Source organism: Telmatherina bonti, assembly GCF_933228915.1.
Source record: "Telmatherina bonti genome assembly, chromosome: 13".
In the NCBI taxonomy this organism is placed as follows: Eukaryota; Metazoa; Chordata; class Actinopteri; order Atheriniformes; family Telmatherinidae; genus Telmatherina; species Telmatherina bonti.
In genome coordinates this window covers 6,168,834-6,185,500 of record NC_136611.1, presented here as the reverse complement: position 1 = coordinate 6,185,500, position 16,667 = coordinate 6,168,834, and the positions used below count along the sequence as shown (strand labels likewise).

The window sequence follows — 16,667 nt, the reverse complement described above, 5'->3', positions numbered from 1 at the left end:
GAGATTCACATGTTGTTATTGGAAATTAAAAACTGTCATTTGTATATAAGATATCGATAAAAAAAACAAAAAACAAAAAACCAACAAATAAAAACAGATAATAGGAGTGGGAAAATCAAATCAAAAAATAGAAAATCTAGATTTTTTTTTGCTTCACAATTTTAAAATCAATTTTAAAAAAAAAAGCGATTTTATTTTTAAATAAATACATATCATCGACCTCTACGATGACGACCAACCTGGGCAGAAATGTTCCCTTGCCCGGACGCGGAGCCAGGCCTGGAGGTGGGGTACGAGAGCGAGCGTCTGGTGGCCGGGCCTTCGCCCATGGGGCCCGGTCGGGCTCAGCCCGAAAGGGTTACATGGGCCCCACCTCCCGTGGGCTCACCATCTGCGGGAGGAGCCGTAGGGGTCGGGTGCAATGTGAGCTGGGCGGCAGCAAGGGGGACCCTGGCGGTCCGATCCCCGGCTGCAGAAGCTGGCTCTAGGGACGTGGAACGTCACCTCTCTGGTGGGGAAGGAGCCTGAGCTTGTGCGCGAGGTTGAGCGGTTCCGGCTAGATATAGTTGGACTCACCTCGACGCATGGCTTGGGCTCTGGAACCAGTACCCTCGAAAGGGGCTGGACTTTCTTCCACTCTGGAGTTGCTCATGGTGGGAGGCGCCGAGCAGGTGTGGGCATTCTCATCAGCCCCCAGCTTGGTGCCTGCACGTTGGGGTTTACCCCGGTGGATGAAAGGGTAGTTTCCCTCCGCCTCCGGGTGGGGGGACGGGTCCTGACTGTTGTCTGTGCTTATGCGCCAAACAGCAGTTCAGAGTACCCACCCTTTCTGGAGTCCTTGGAGGGAGTGCTGGAGGGTGCTCCTTCTCGGGACTCCATTGTTCTGCTGGGGGACTTCAATGCTCACGTGGGCAATGACAGTGAGACCTGGAGGGGAGTGATTGGGAGGCATGGTCCCCCCCCTCTGAACCAAAATGGTGTTTTGTTATTGGACTTCTGTGCTCGTCATGGATTGTCCATAATGAACACCATGTTCCAACATAAGAGTGTCCATATGTACACCTGGCATCAGGATTCCCTGGGCCGCAGTTCGATGATCGATTTTGTAGTCATATCGTCGGACCTGCGGCCACATGCCTTGGACACTTGGGTGAAGAGGGGGGCGGAGCTGTCAACTGATCACCACCTGGTGGTGAGTTGGCTCAGGTGGTGGGGGAGGAGGCTGGTCAGATCTGGCAGACCCAAACGTGTTGTGAGGGTCTGCTGGGAACGTCTGGCTGAGTCCCCCGTCAGAGCGAGCTTCAACTCCCACCTTCAGCAGAGCTTCAACTATGTCCCGAGTGAGGCGGGGGACATTGAGTCCGAATGGGCAGTGTTCCGTGCCTCTATTGCTTTGGCGGCCGGCCGGTGCTGTGGCTGTAAGGTCGTTGGTGCCTGTCGTGGCGGTAATCCCAGGACTCGTTGGTGGACACCAACAGTGAGGGATGCCGTCAAGCTGAAGAAGGAGTCCTATCGGGCCTTCTTGGCCTGTGGGACTCTGGAGGCAGATGATGGGTACCGACGGGCTAAGCGGCATGCGGCTTCGGCTGTTGCCGAGGCAAAAACTCGGGCATGGGAGGAGTTCGGCGAGGCCATGGAGAAAGACTTCCGGACGGCTTTGAGGAGATTCTGGTCCACCATCCGGCGGCTCAGGAGGGGGAAGCAGTGCTCCATCAATACTGTGTACAGTGGAGGTGGGGAGCTGCTGACCTCAACTCGGGACGTAGTGGGTCGGTGGAAGGAATACTTCGAAGAGCTCCTCAATCCTACCAACACGTCTTCCGATGAGGAAGCAGAGCTGGCGGGCTCAGAGGTGGACTCTCCTATCTCTGGGGCTGAAGTCACTGAGGTGGTCAAAAAGCTCCTTGGCGGCAAGGCCCCGGGGGTGGATGAGATCCGCCCGGAGTTCCTTAAGGCTCTGGATGCTGTGGGGCTGTCCTGGCTGACACGCCTCTGCAGCATCGCGTGGACATCGGGGGCAGTACCGCTGGATTGGCAGTCTGGGGTGGTGGTCCCCCTATTTAAGAAGGGGGACCGGAGGGTGTGTTCCAATTACAGGGGAATCACACCCCTCAGCCTCCCTGGTAAGGTCTATTCAGGGGTCCTGGAGAGGAGGGTCTGCCGGATAGTCGAATCCCGGATTGAGGAGGAGCAGTGTGGTTTTCGTCCTGGTCGTGGAACAGTGGACCAGCTCTGTACCCTCTTTGGGGTCCTGGAGGGGGCATGGGAGTTTGCCCAACCAGTCTACATGTCTTTTGTGGACCTGGAGAAGGCATTCGGCCGTGTCCCCCGGGGGCTCCTGTGGGGGGTACTCCGGGAGTATGGGGTACCGGACCCCCTTGTACGAGCTGTCCGGTCCCTGTACGACAGGTGTCAGAGCTTGGTCCGCATTGCCGGTAGTAAGTCGGATTCGTTTCCGGTGAGGGTTGGACTCCGCCAAGGCTGCCCTTTATCACCGATTCTGTTCATAACTTATATGGACAGAATTTCTAGGCGCAGTCGAGGTGTTGAGGGGATCCGACTTGGTGGCCTCAGGATTGGGTCCCTGCTTTTTGCGGATGACGTGGTCCTGTTGGCTTCATCTGGTCGTGATCTCCAGCTCTCGCTTGAGCGATTCGCGGCCGAGTGTGAAGCGGCTGGGATGAGAATCAGCACCTCCATGGTCCTCAGCCGGAATAGGGTGGATTGCCCTCTCCGGGTCGGGAGCGAGGTCCTGCCTCAAGTGGAGGAGTTTAAATATCTCGGGGTCTTGTTCACGAGTGAGGGAAGGATGGAGCGCGAGATCGACAGACGGATCGGTGCGGCGTCTGCAGTAATGCGGGCTCTGCGCCGGTCTGTCGTGGTGAAGAAGGAGCTGAGCCAGAAGGTGAAGCTCTCGATTTACCAGTCGATCTACGTTCCTACCCTCACCTGTGGTCATGAGCTGTGGGTCGTGACCGAAAGAACGAGATCTCGTATACAGGCGGCTGAAATGGGTTTCCTCCGCAGGGTGGCCGGGCTCTCCCTTAGAGATATGGTGAGGAGCTCGGTCATCCAGGAGGAGATCAGAGTAGAGCCGCTGCTCCTCCGCATCGAGAGGAACCAGTTGAGGTGGCTCGGGCATCTGGTCAGGATGCCTCCTGGGCCTCCCTGGTGAGGTGTTCCAGGCACGTCCCTCTGGGAGGAGACGCCGGGGAAGACCCAGGACACGCTGGAGGGATTATATCTCTCGGCTGGCCTGGGAACGCCTCGGGATGCCCCCCGCAGAGTTGGCAAATGTGGCTGGGGAGAGGGAAGTCTGGGCTTCCCTGCTTAGGCTGCTGCCCCCGCGACCCGACCCCGGATAAGCGGCAGAAAATGGATGGATGGATGGACATATAATCCATCACAAAATTTTGGTCATTTTTATTGTTTTATTGATCTTTTTACTTGTCTTCTTGGGCATTACAGCAGCAGAACGATGGTCTGGCTGCTGGGTTGTTTTTCCCAATTCAAATCAAGAAAAATGACAAGCAAAAAAGGAAAAAAGTTTTATAATTTTTTTTGTTTTTAATCTACAAATATTAGCAATATTGAAGAATAGTGAGAATCGCAATTTTAATCGAATCGGCACCCAAAAAAATCGGAATTGAATTGGGACAAAAGCACATCGTCACAGCCCTAACAGATATCCTAATCTACACGAAGGAATCGTCCTCCACGCATAAACATAGGAGGCAACAAACACTTACAATGTTGAGGCACCTACCTTCATAAATTCATTAGATTTTTTTAACATTAAACCGAACCTTTAGCTCTTCAGTTTGTCTAAAAAACATGACGCACATTTAAATGAATTATCTCTACATTACAGAGCTGAATATTTTTGATAGTTCAATCCTGAACTGGAGGGAAAATGTGTGACAGGGTGGCAGCAGATGGACAGATGTAGAAATTCATCCTTTAACAAGGTGGCACGTCTAAGCAGAACAGCAGCTCTGGATCTTTTCCAGTCTTGTTTGTTTTTAATCTTAGATTTTTTGCAATTTAGTGTAAAAAGAGAATAAAAACCTTGATTAACACGTTGCAGATCCCAAACAAAGACCCTTTATTGCATCCCTGCAATTGGTGACACTAATTTATTAAAGCAACAGAAATTTAGCCAAACTCCTCGGATTTATGCAAACATGTTGATGTACTAGCCTTTTGGATGCTTTCCAACCCCTGCCAGGAAAAGCACACGTGCACGCAACGCACGGCGCATCAAACCAGCCTGAAACCTCTTAAAGAAGCTAAACGTTGCAACAGAGAAGCAAACGGACCCACCTCCTCATCACACTCATCGGGTTCCTCCTCTTCCTGAAGCTTTTGGGATACAAACAGCAGCAGATAGAAGTTACACCAGGTGAACTGGAAACACAGTTTATCACTGGGAGGGAACACTGGGTGCCGAAGAAGAGGAGGGAGAGGAAGAGGAGAGGCTCTAATTGATCTCTTGTCTATAAATATACAGACACTACTGGGTGGGAGGGAAGTCTGACGACTGGCAGGAGGTTCTGGTGGGTTTTTTACTTTAGTACTTTATGCTTCTGACAGGGAAAGCAGGGAGAAAAGAATAAAATAAGCCCAGACATACCCTCTCCTCCTCAGCAGTTAACTGTAGGAAGAAAACCACAAGCTCAGCCTCGCGGGACAGGTGATGATCATACTGGCCTCAAGTCATCAATAAAGAACCCAAGTGCAGATATTTCCCAAAGATTTCAGATATTTTCCCCAGAAATGACGTCAACAGACCAAGATAGACAGAGTGACAGAGTTTTTCTCAGACTCGGATCTATATGGAATCTGATTTGTTTCAGAATCTCCAGCAAAACTTTTTAAAACTCAAGTAAAAAACAACAATTAAAACCAAAACTTTCTAAAAACTTAAGTAAAATAAATTATCTCAAAATCAAAAATTATCAAACATCATGGAAACTATCAGGCTTTTATTTAGTTAAATTGAGTTTGTTTGCAGTTTCTTCTTTCTCTCTATTTGGTTGCGCTTCACAGTCTTTGGTTTTGATTCTTGATTGTTTGGTTTCATTTCAGACACTAACCTTTCAGGGGTGGGCTCTTTTCAGGGGCGCATTCCAATTGGCTGGTGACTTTTTGAGTGACACAGTCAATAGTATTTCATTTTGACTTCTTATGTAAAAATATTAGCAGAAATATGATTGAAGATGGTGATTAACAGTGTTAGTGGTAATAATAGGGAAATAAAAACATATATTTCTGACTGTACACTGTTGGATACACAGACCTTTAGTTACAGTTTTATATAATAATAGTTTAGTTTTCTTTTAATTATTGGTAGAAAGTTTTTATTTCCACTGCAGTGGATCTGAGTGAGTGAATCGTGGTCTGGATTATACCAGTCTGTTGTTTTTTAACACAAAATCCACGTTAAGATGCCCCGAAAACAAAAACTCACCTGTTTTGCTCCCATGGACTCAAACATCTTCTCCAAAAGGACCCTCATCTGCTGGACGTTGTTCATCAGCACACAGGGCTGGAGGAGGCCGGATGAAGCGGGGGGGAGGAAAAGCAAAGAAAGGGGAATGAAAGAGAGCCGAGAAATAACAGAAAGGACAATAATGAGAAGATCCAAACAAAGAGCAAATGGCTGAAACAGAAAAGTTCCCAACGAAACAGAGACTCTTTCTGCAGAGCGGACATGAAACCCGGCAGAGCGGCGAGGTCTCAGTACTCACTATCTTTTCCTTCTCGCAGTAGGATGGGAAGCTCTTGGCGAGCAGCGCACAGTACTGCAGCAGCACCTTGGTGATGGTCTGTGGAGACAAGATAAAGGGGACGTGGTTGACTTGTGCTGTGGGAGCTGTGGGAGCTGTGGGAGCTGAGGCAACCAGCACTGGGATGTGATCCTGCAGCAGAATGGGAACACTGCAGTCGCATCAAACGCTCATTGTGAGCTTCTTTGCAGGCCGTTTATCAAAATCAGTCAAAAATGTAGCAGAGATTTATTTTCATTTCTCCTCTGTAACACAAAACATGGTCAGGAGAATTACGCACAAATGAATTTTTCCATTTAACACTGAAATAAATCAGATGATTAGGTGAATTAATTAGCCATTAACTTGTAAATTAAGTCTCAAACGAGCAGCTATGGATGTAAAATGAAGGCAACTGTGGATACACAGATGGACACTGATGTCTGATGACCAGCACTTTGAAATCATTCATCTTTAAACTTGAAGATATGTTCAGATTTTAAAATAAGTTTTGATCTATTAAATGAAATAAATTAATTTAAAAAAAGAAAAAAAAAACCCCACATTCTTATTAATATTCATTAGTGCTATTTTATTTAAATTAATTTCTATCCAAATCTCTTATGCTGAATTAATTTTAACATTTTGCAATTTTGTTTTACCAGCTAATTCAGTAATTACTCTGAAAACATGATGTTTGCAATATTAATTAACTTACTTTAACATTCAAGTCATCTTTTCATTATCTCATTTAATTTTTTTTTAGCGTTTCGTTTGATTATTTATTTTAGTTTATTTTTTATTATTTAAATAATCTATTGATTTGAGATATATATATATATATATATATATATATATATATATATATATATATATATATTTATATATATATATATATATAGATATAAAAATCGAATATCGAAATTTTTTGCTTCACAATTTTAAAATAGTTTTTTTTTTTTGTTAGAAAACTTTTTAAAAAAAAAAAAAATAAAAATAATCCATGAGAAATTTTTATTGTTTTTATTGATCTTTTTACTTGTCTTCTTGCCCATTATAGCAGCAGAATGATTGTTTGGCCACTGAAGCCTTGTGGTGAGAAATAATCTACGTTTGTTTTGGATAAAAACTCCATTTGATGCTTCTAAATAAATCAGAGAGTTAATTCATTGACAGGAAATGTAAAAACTGTGCTTGTTAAGGTTTCTGCAGCATCACTGTGAGATATTCCTCTGCTTTGTGCCGACTCAGCCAAACGGTGAAGTCATGCATTAAACATTTGGCCCGATGGCCGTCTGCACTACTTCGTCTGCTTTCCTCTAGTTCTGCAAGTCCGTCTCTCCCTCTCTGCTTTTCTGCAGCTGTCTTCTGTTACAGCTGACATAGAAATAACTCCAGTCGCCTGCATGAGGATGAGAAAGAAGACTTTAGGTTAAAAGAGGAGAACTACAGCAGAGTAAAGGCTGATGGAACAGCTGGGGAGTCCAGAGAGGAGGTGGAGACTAGACGGAAATGCAACCAGCGCTGAGACACGAGGAGATGAAAAGCCAGGAGGAGGAGATTAACCTGAGTGAGCGGCAGAAAATGAAAAGCCATTCAAGGTCGGGGGACAGAGAAGGACAGCTCCGAGTGATGGCTTACATTAGCCAGTCTTTATTTAATGAGTCCCACATCGATTGAAGCTCAAAGGTTTCTTAGATTTAATGGCATCGCCTAAAAGCAGTTATGTTAAATTAGATTTAAAGAAAAAAAGGAAGATTCAGACAAAACTGCACCATGTGATGCTGTGTGTTTACATCTGACTGGAAGCTATGAGACGATATCTGAAAGCTCAGAGAGACTCGATGATCTGGTAACCATGACGATAACGATCCACGACTCGCATGCAGGAAAAATATCAACACTTTTCTCTGAATCAGCAGTTTGAGTTTCCTCTGGTGTGTGTTGCTGGTTGTTGAGCCGCAGGAATGAGTCGAACACACAGACCGTCCAGAAACACACGCTGAGAGTTTGTAGCTCCGCCTCCAACAGCCAGCGCCGTGGCAACGCTTCCACTCGCTTCTGTAACGCTACGACATTTACCTCCATCTGCAGCTTCTGTTGTCTTCCAGATCCTGTACTGATGATCCGACCTGCACCACATCCTAAACCACCTAGACCTGGACCTGGACCTGGACCTGCACCACATCCTAAACCACCTAGACCTGGACCTGGACCACATCCTAAACCACCTAGACCTGGACCTGGACCTGGACCACATCCTAAACCACCTAGACCTGGACCTGGACCTGGACCACATCCTAAACCACCTAGACCTGGACCTGGACCTGGACCACATCCTAAACCACCTAGACCTGGACCTGGACCACATCCTAAACCACCTAGACCTGGACCTGGACCTGGAACACATCCTAAACCACCTAGACCTGGACCTGGACCTGCACCACATCCTAAACCACCTAGACCTGGACCTGGACCTGGAACACATCCTAAACCACCTAGACCTGGACCTGGACCTGGACCACATCCTAAACCACCTAGACCTGGACCTGGACCTGGACCTGGACCTGCACCACATCCTAAACCACCTAGACCTGGACCTGGACCTGGACCACATCCTAAACCACCTAGACCTGGACCTGGACCTGGACCTGGACCTGCACCACATCCTAAACCACCTAGACCTGGACCTGGACCTGGACCTGGACCTGCACCACATCCTAAACCACCTAGACCTGGACCTGGACCTGGACCACATCCTAAACCACCTAGACCTGGACCTGGACCTGGACCACATCCTAAACCACCTAGACCTGGACCTGGACCTGGACCTGGACCTGCACCACATCCTAAACCACCTAGACCTGGACCTGGACCTGCACCACATCCTAAACCACCTAGACCTGGACCTGGACCTGCACCACATCCTAAACCACCTAGACCTGGACCTGGACCTGGACCACATCCTAAACCACCTAGACCTGGACCTGGACCTGCACCACATCCTAAACCACCTAGACCTGGACCTGGACCACATCCTAAACCACCTAGACCTGGACCTGGACCTGGACCACATCCTAAACCACCTAGACCTGGACCTGGACCTGGACCTGGACCTGCACCACATCCTAAACCACCTAGACCTGGACCTGGACCTGGACCACATCCTAAACCACCTAGACCTGGACCTGGACCTGGACCACATCCTAAACCACCTAGACCTGGACCTGGACCTGCACCACATCCTAAACCACCTAGACCTGGACCTGGACCTGGACCACATCCTAAACCACCTAGACCTGGACCTGGACCTGGACCACATCCTAAACCACCTAGACCTGGACCTGGACCTGGACCTGCACCACATCCTAAACCACCTAGACCTGGACCTGGACCTGGACCTGCACCACATCCTAAACCACCTAGACCTGGACCTGGACCTGGACCTGCACCACATCCTAAACCACCTAGACCTGGACCTGGACCTGGACCTGCACCACATCCTAAACCACCTAGACCTGGACCTGGGCCTGCACCACATCCTAAACCACCTAGACCGGGACCTGGACCTGGACATGGACCACATCCTAAACCACCTAGACCGGGACCTGGACCTGGACCACATCCTAAACCACCTAGACCGGGACCTGGACCTGGACCACATCCTAAACCACCTAGACCTGGACCTGCACCACATCCTAAACCACCTAGACCTGGACCTGGACCTGCACCACATCCTAAACCACCTAGACCTGGACCTGGACCTGGACCACATCCTAAACCACCTAGATCTGGACCTGGACCTGGACCTGCACCACATCCTAAACCACCTAGACCTGGACCTGGACCTGGACCACATCCTAAACCACCTAGACCTGGACCTGGACCTGGACCACATCCTAAACCACCTAGACCTGGACCTGTACCTGGACCTGCACCACATCCTAAACCACCTAGACCTGGACCTGGACCTGGACCTGCACTACATCCTAAACCACCTAGACCTGGACCTGGACCTGGACCTGCACCACATCCTAAACCACCTAGACCTGGACCTGGACCTGCACCACATCCTAAACCACCTAGACCTGGACCTGGACCTGCACCACATCCTAAACCACCTAGACCTGGACCTGGACCTGCACCACATCCTAAACCACCTAGACCTGGACCTGGACCTGGACCTGCACCACATCCTAAACCACCTAGACCTGTACCTGGACCTGCACCACATCCTAAACCACCTAGACCTGGACCTGGACCTGGACCTGCACTACATCCTAAACCACCTAGACCTGGACCTGGACCTGGACCTGCACCACATCCTAAACCACCTAGACCTGGACCTGGACCTGCACCACATCCTAAACCACCTAGACCTGGACCTGGACCTGGACCTGGACCTGCACCACATCCTAAACCACCTAGACCTGGACCTGGACCTGGAACACATCCTAAACCACCTAGACCTGGACCGGGACCTGGACCTGCACCACATCCTAAACCATCTAGACCTGGACCTGGACCTGGACCTGCACCACATCCTAAACCACCTAGACCTGGACCTGGACCTGCACCACATCCTAAACCACCTAGACCTGGACCTGGACCTGCACCACATCCTAAACCACCTAGACCTGGACCTGGACCTGGACCTGCACCACATCCTAAACCACCTAGACCTGGACCTGGACCTGGACCTACACCACATCCTAAACCACCTAGACCTGGACCTGGACCTGGACCACATCCTAAACCACCTAGACCTGGACCTGGACCTGGACCTGCACCACATCCTAAACCACCTAGACCTGGACCTGGACCTGGACCTGCACCACATCCTAAACCACCTAGACCTGGACCTGGACCTGGACCTGGACCTGCACCACATCCTAAACCATCTAGACCTGGACCTGGACCTGGACCTGCACCACATCCTAAACCACCTATACCTGGACCTGGACCTGGACCTGCACCACATCCTAAACCACCTAGACCTGGACCTGGACCTGGACCTGCACCACATCCTAAACCACCTAGACCTGGACCTGGACCTGCACCACATCCTAAACCACCTAGACCTGGACCTGGACCTGGACCTAAACCTGAACCTAGACCTGAACATAATTCTAAACCCAGACCTGAATCAAGATCTGAACCTAAATCTGAACCCAGACATGAACCCAGACCTGAACCTAAACCTAGATCTGAACCCAGACCTGAACCCAGATGTAAACCCAGACCTGAACCAAGACCTAAATCCAGATCTGAACCCAGTCCTAAACCTAGACCTGAACCCAGACCTAAACCCAGACCTGAACCTAAACCTAGATCTGAACCCAGACCTGAACCCAGACCTGAACCTTGTTGCGGCTGACACATCATCCTCTACGCAGTAATCGAAGTTCAAACCTCTTTCTGAAGAAAAATCAGATAATTTTGTGACTTTTGTAAATTAATTTAACAACGATTGGCTGTTTCAGCGGTTGCTTCCAGATCATGAGAACGCCGCGTCACAGTTCCAGTCATTCCTACTGTACCGGGACAGAAGTCCCAGTTCCGGTCATTCCTACTGTACCGGGACAGAAGTCCCAGTTCCGGTCATTCCTACTGTACCGGGACAGAAGTCCCAGTTCCGGTCATTCCTACTGTACCGGGACAGAAGTCCCAGTTCCGGTCATTCCTACTGTACCGGGACAGAAGTCCCAGTTCCGGTCATTCCTACTGTACCGGGACAGAAGTCCCAGTTCCGGTCATTCCTACTGTAGCGGGACAGAAGTCCCAGTTCCGGTCATTCCTACTGTACCGGGACAGAAGTCCCAGTTCCGGTCATTCCTACTGTACCGGGACAGAAGTCCCAGTTCCGGTCATTCCTACTGTACCGGGACAGAAGTCCCAGTTCCGGTCATTCCTACTGTACCGGGACAGAAGTCCCAGTTCCGGTCATTCCTACTGTACCGGGACAGAAGTCCCAGTTCCGGTCATTCCTACTGTACCGGGACAGAAGTCCCAGTTCCGGTCATTCCTACTGTAGCGGGACAGAAGTCCCAGTTCCGGTCATTCCTACTGTAGCGGGACAGAAAGACGTTCAGAGAAACACACCATCCACTCAGAACGGCCAGGAGTTTCATGTGCCAGTAAAACCCGATACCTGAAACACCAAACGCACCCATCCCAGAGATCAGGACGCTGTTCCTCCTGGTAAAGTCTCACCTTGGCAAAGCGTCGGTGGTAATGGGCCACCACGGTGGGATCGGGGCATTCCAGTTTCTTGATGATCTCGAAGCTCTGGTTGAGCTGCGTGAAGATGTCCACCACCGAGCTGGAGAAAAGAGCGTGCTCGGACGTCTGCTGGAACTACAGGTGGAAGGACAAAAAGACCAGTTGCTAAGTGTTTGTTTTAAACCCCAGGCAGTGCTCCTGATTGACTCCTTCTTTACTTTCCTGTAATCCGATCTCTGACTTGTTGCTGTGGGGAAATGGATGCCTCATTGCTCTGTTCCACGTGTTACTATGGAGAAAGTCATTAGCTAAAAGGCTTAAATTGAAATGGCGCCCGGAGGGTTGCTACTGCAGATTGTGGCCACATAGTTTCAGCGTTCCTGGCTTCTGCTGCTCCGTCCTGTTTGTCTCTGACTCTTAAAACATACAGATAGTTTTAAGAGTCAAACCAGATCAATGAACACTTTGGACTTTAATGGACTCGCTGTTAGTTTCAAGCGTTGTGCCGTCGAGCTGGATAAAATAATATGTATTTGGAGTGTTTTCTGTGCTCATACATCCATAGATCCCACAGTTCCAGGTTTTCATTACTGAGCATGCTCACTCTGCAGGTTTATTTATGGTTCCTTGGATTTCTAAAAGGCAGAACATTCAGTAATCAAACCCTCCCCACTCCTGTGGAACCAGTTCCCAGTTTGACCCCAGGAGGTTGATGGTGGATGGATTAAAGCAAATATAGATAATATCGTTAGCAATGCCCATACGTATGTAATACGCTACCAATAATTTAGTTAAAAGCGGTCTCTGCCTACATTTTCCACTTTCCACTTCTTTACCCACGATGCATTGTGCACTGTAGCATAAAAAATACAGAAACTCTCCTTTGCAATAAACCCTTTTTTCAAAATTCTCACATCAGTCGAGCGTGCTTGTAACTACCAAAGGTGGTCGGAAGAGTTTTTTCCACTGAATTCAAATTATTAGTGAGAAGGTCATGTGGCGTGGAGTGGGTGGAATCAGAACCCCAACGCACTTTAAATTGTCTGGAACATTAAAGGGGTGCTATTCTGGTATTTGGAGTTTTCTGAGCTTTCTACAGTGTTACAGTGTTGAATCCTCATCAGACATGTGAACGGCACCGTTTTTTATCACCTAAACGCATGTTTGAGTTTGAGTTTGAGTTCCAGCACTCTCTCCGTTTGGTTTCCATGGCGACAAAAAACGCGTCGTTTTAGAGAGTTTTTTCTACTTGGAAATCCTTGTGACGTCCCGGGGGATAAGGTTCGGTGATTGGTTACCTTCTACTGGTTAACAAGGGCATGTACAAATACATCAGGCGGGTGGAAAACGTGGGATAAAGTTATTTCCAACGATGGCTGGTGAGTTTACCAAAGAGAGACATCCTGCTGCATTCGTTGCTGTGGGTTGCTGTTTTCCACTTCGTTTTCAGGCTCTGATTCAGGTTCCAACATGTAGGGCTGTATGCTATGTGTTGACATTGTATTTTGTTTTTTTTTATTGAGTTCATATGAGCCCAATCCTTCTGTTTATGAGATGTTACAATGACGGCGAAAGCAGGTGCGGTGCGCGCTCCCGATGTAGTGCAGTGGCGGGAGGCGGGGCTTAATGCAGAAGAGTCTCAATCCACTCGTTTTGCCCGCAGGCTGATCTGACAGCCTACGGAGAGGGTCGGTCTGAAGTAAATAAAGCCATTTGTGACAATAACTCCATCAATCCCAGCCCTTCTGGTCTCAGAAATAAAAATAAATTAGTCTGAAATGCACATAATAGTTCCACTTTAAAGGTGATAAATACACCTGTCCTGCTTTGGCCATACAGAGGGACAGACCGACCTGTTGGACTTGGTGCCCGAATCCACCAAAAACAATGTTATCCTCATTATTTCTGCAGATTTGCAGCCTTAAATGTAGAAGATGGCTGCAAGATTACCCATCTGACACGTCACACTCATTCGATAGTGGGTGTCTGGGCGTCCGAACACCAACGTATGTTATCTTGGGGGTCGTAGCTCAAAAAGTTATTTACGAGTCTTTATTTTTAATTATATAAAATTATCTTTAGCTTATTGACAGCAATTCAAGCTTTCACATCTTTTTGCAATTCTGCTGATTGTGTGCTACTTCACACATTTATATCTTAAGCTCTTTTGCCGATTCCACACTGCAGGAAGTCTAAAAAAACTTTTCACATTCCCATGGTAAAAGATTTTTACGCTTCTGCGAGATGCAACTGAGACCTGTGCTGGTGTCGTGGTTAAAGGAATTGGCTCTTGCTCAGATATTTGTGGTTTTGAATCCCGATGCAGCACTATAATAAATCAAGCTGGATAGCTGTGCTGCTTCTCCAAATGGTTATGCGATTATGTATCAATCATTCAGCATAAAAGGGCATTCACGTTTGCTCTTCTGCATGAAGAGCGTTTATTCTAGTTTTTATTAATTCTTAAAAAAAGAAAAAGTTTGCACTTTATCAAATCGGCTTTTCCGGTTTCTTGACAGACAAGTGAAGGATTGTTCTTCGTCTTCTCGGCCCGTTTGGCGTCTGGTGGAGTCGGTTTGGGAAGTTTGGGACATTCTTTCATGACTGGGCGTCCGATCCTCTTCTCCTTATGAAGGCGTGAGACGCTTTCTGTTATTTCTCATAACGTCACATTAATAAAATAAATATAAATGAATGTTACTGCATGCAGGCACGATGCCGCTGCTACGACTCCTGCTTTCACACCTGATTTCATTCAGCTTTATTTCATTCTTGTTTTGTAAAATAAAAATCAAGATCCTGAAATGACTTATGTGGCCTGCAAACGCATTAAATACATTTTTGCAAACTGACTTGTGAGTCCTTGTCATTCTTGTTTGTTTTACTCACCCCTTCCCGCTTGTCTCTCTCCAACGCTCCGTGCATGAACTCCATGGACACGTCCTCATTCTCGGCCAGCCAGGCAAGGACGAACTGGAGAAACCACCTGCAACGAGGGCGAGACAGACATCGTCGTGATGAGGAAAAACCGGCTGGATGGGAGAATTCCCGGTCAGTTTAAATGAGAAAACATAAAATCAATGTGTTCAGAGAATAATGTCAAACTTTTCAGAGTTCAGCATTTCATTACTTCTTTCTGCTCGTTTTGTTTATGTCACTTAGAGACACTTATATTTGTTTCCTGCTAGATAAAAAGCTGTACTTCAGCTAACTACATTTCATTGCTTTTCAATTCAATTCAATTCAATTCAACTTTATTTATATAGCGTCAAATCGCGGCAATGCCATCTCAAGACGCTTTACAGACAGAGGGGAAAACATAATGAAGGCCAATTCATAATAGCCTATATAAGGAAACCAACAGATTGAGTTTTTGGGAGTGGAAATGTGATGGAAAGCCTGTAAAAACAACGTTTAGGATCATTAATACAACAGAAAACATCAGCGGGAACTGAGATGTTTTAGTCTGTTAGAGGTGATCTCATGCTGCATTTCATTATCCTGTTTTCCAAATCTCACATCCAAACCTGAAGAAGAGTGTCCGTCTGCGGTTATGCAGAAAAGGGCAAATGATCAGAGAAGAAGAGCTCCCTGTTGGGAAAGAGAGAACTAATGAAAGCGTCTTACGCCGGATACTCGGGCACGGCGTCTGTGAAGGCGGGCAGCTCCTTAACATACTCGTTGTAAAGCCACTTGACCTTGAAGTGAAGGTTCATGTAGTCGGCAGTCCTGCACAGCTTATGCTTCTCGTGCTCTGGAACAGCAGAAACAAACACGCAAAAACACTCAGAAATAAACAAACAAACATGTAAACAATCTAGCAAACATGCAACCCTGAGACACTTGTGAACACAAATGTAAATTTTTATATTCTATAAGGCTCAAGGACGTTTGCAAGCTGATTGGTATAGATGGCTCTACACTGGTTCTACTGGTTTTCCATTAATCCCTGCTCCAGTCAGAGATGCCAAAAGTACCCAGATTCCTTACTTGAGTAGAAATAAAATACCTATTAAAAAAAAGTAAAAAGTTCTGATACAAATATCTACTCAAATAAAAGTAAAAAGTACAGGCTCCGATATGTACTCAAATGTTAAGAGTAAAAAGTATTACTATTGCATGATTCACAGGCTGCAAAGCCTTTTATATACTGTAAATGTTCAAAACCAAGCAGCAACCTCAGGGATGCATAAAACTGCACTTCCCCCTTCATCCACTAGGGGCTCCAAAACAGAGCAAATCCCCATAGACTCCCATGTTAAAAAGACCAACTTTACAGCAGAAATAAACATGTTTACAGCAGAAATAAACATGTTTACAGCCTGGTACAAAAAACAAACAAACAAACATTTTAGGTTTAATAGGTCAGGTTTACCTTAATGACAGCTGTGGGGGTGCGGTGACCACTAACCAACCTGTAATCTACAGTTTAAATCAGCTTTATTTGTACAGCGCCACTTCACAACAAAGTTGTCTCAGGGAACTTTACAGACACATCATTTTAAGCCAATTCCTAAATAGCCTAGCTAATAGAAACCAACTGATTGCATCGAGTCATGACTTGGATCCAATCCCCCATCCTGAGCTGCACACGGCGACAGTGGGAAGGAAAAAACTCCCCTTTAACAGGAAGAAAACCTCCGGCAGAACCCGGCTCAGGGAGGGCAGCCATCTGCC

The 16,667-nt window shown here is 47.3% G+C and overlaps 1 protein-coding gene across 1 annotated transcript in view; it reads right to left on the bottom strand.

The window, feature by feature from the left end:
* Positions 1–16,667, bottom strand: part of unc13ba (unc-13 homolog Ba (C. elegans)) — a gene marked incomplete at both ends in the record, with an annotated part of 217,013 nt that overhangs the window by 26,942 nt on the left and 173,404 nt on the right. The window contains 5 exons of the mRNA XM_079250679.1: positions 5,471–5,548; positions 5,751–5,828; positions 11,982–12,125; positions 14,880–14,976; positions 15,618–15,744. Coding sequence (XP_079106805.1) covers positions 5,471–5,548; positions 5,751–5,828; positions 11,982–12,125; positions 14,880–14,976; positions 15,618–15,744 — 524 coding nt within the window. The remainder of the gene's footprint in view (positions 1–5,470; positions 5,549–5,750; positions 5,829–11,981; positions 12,126–14,879; positions 14,977–15,617; positions 15,745–16,667) is intronic.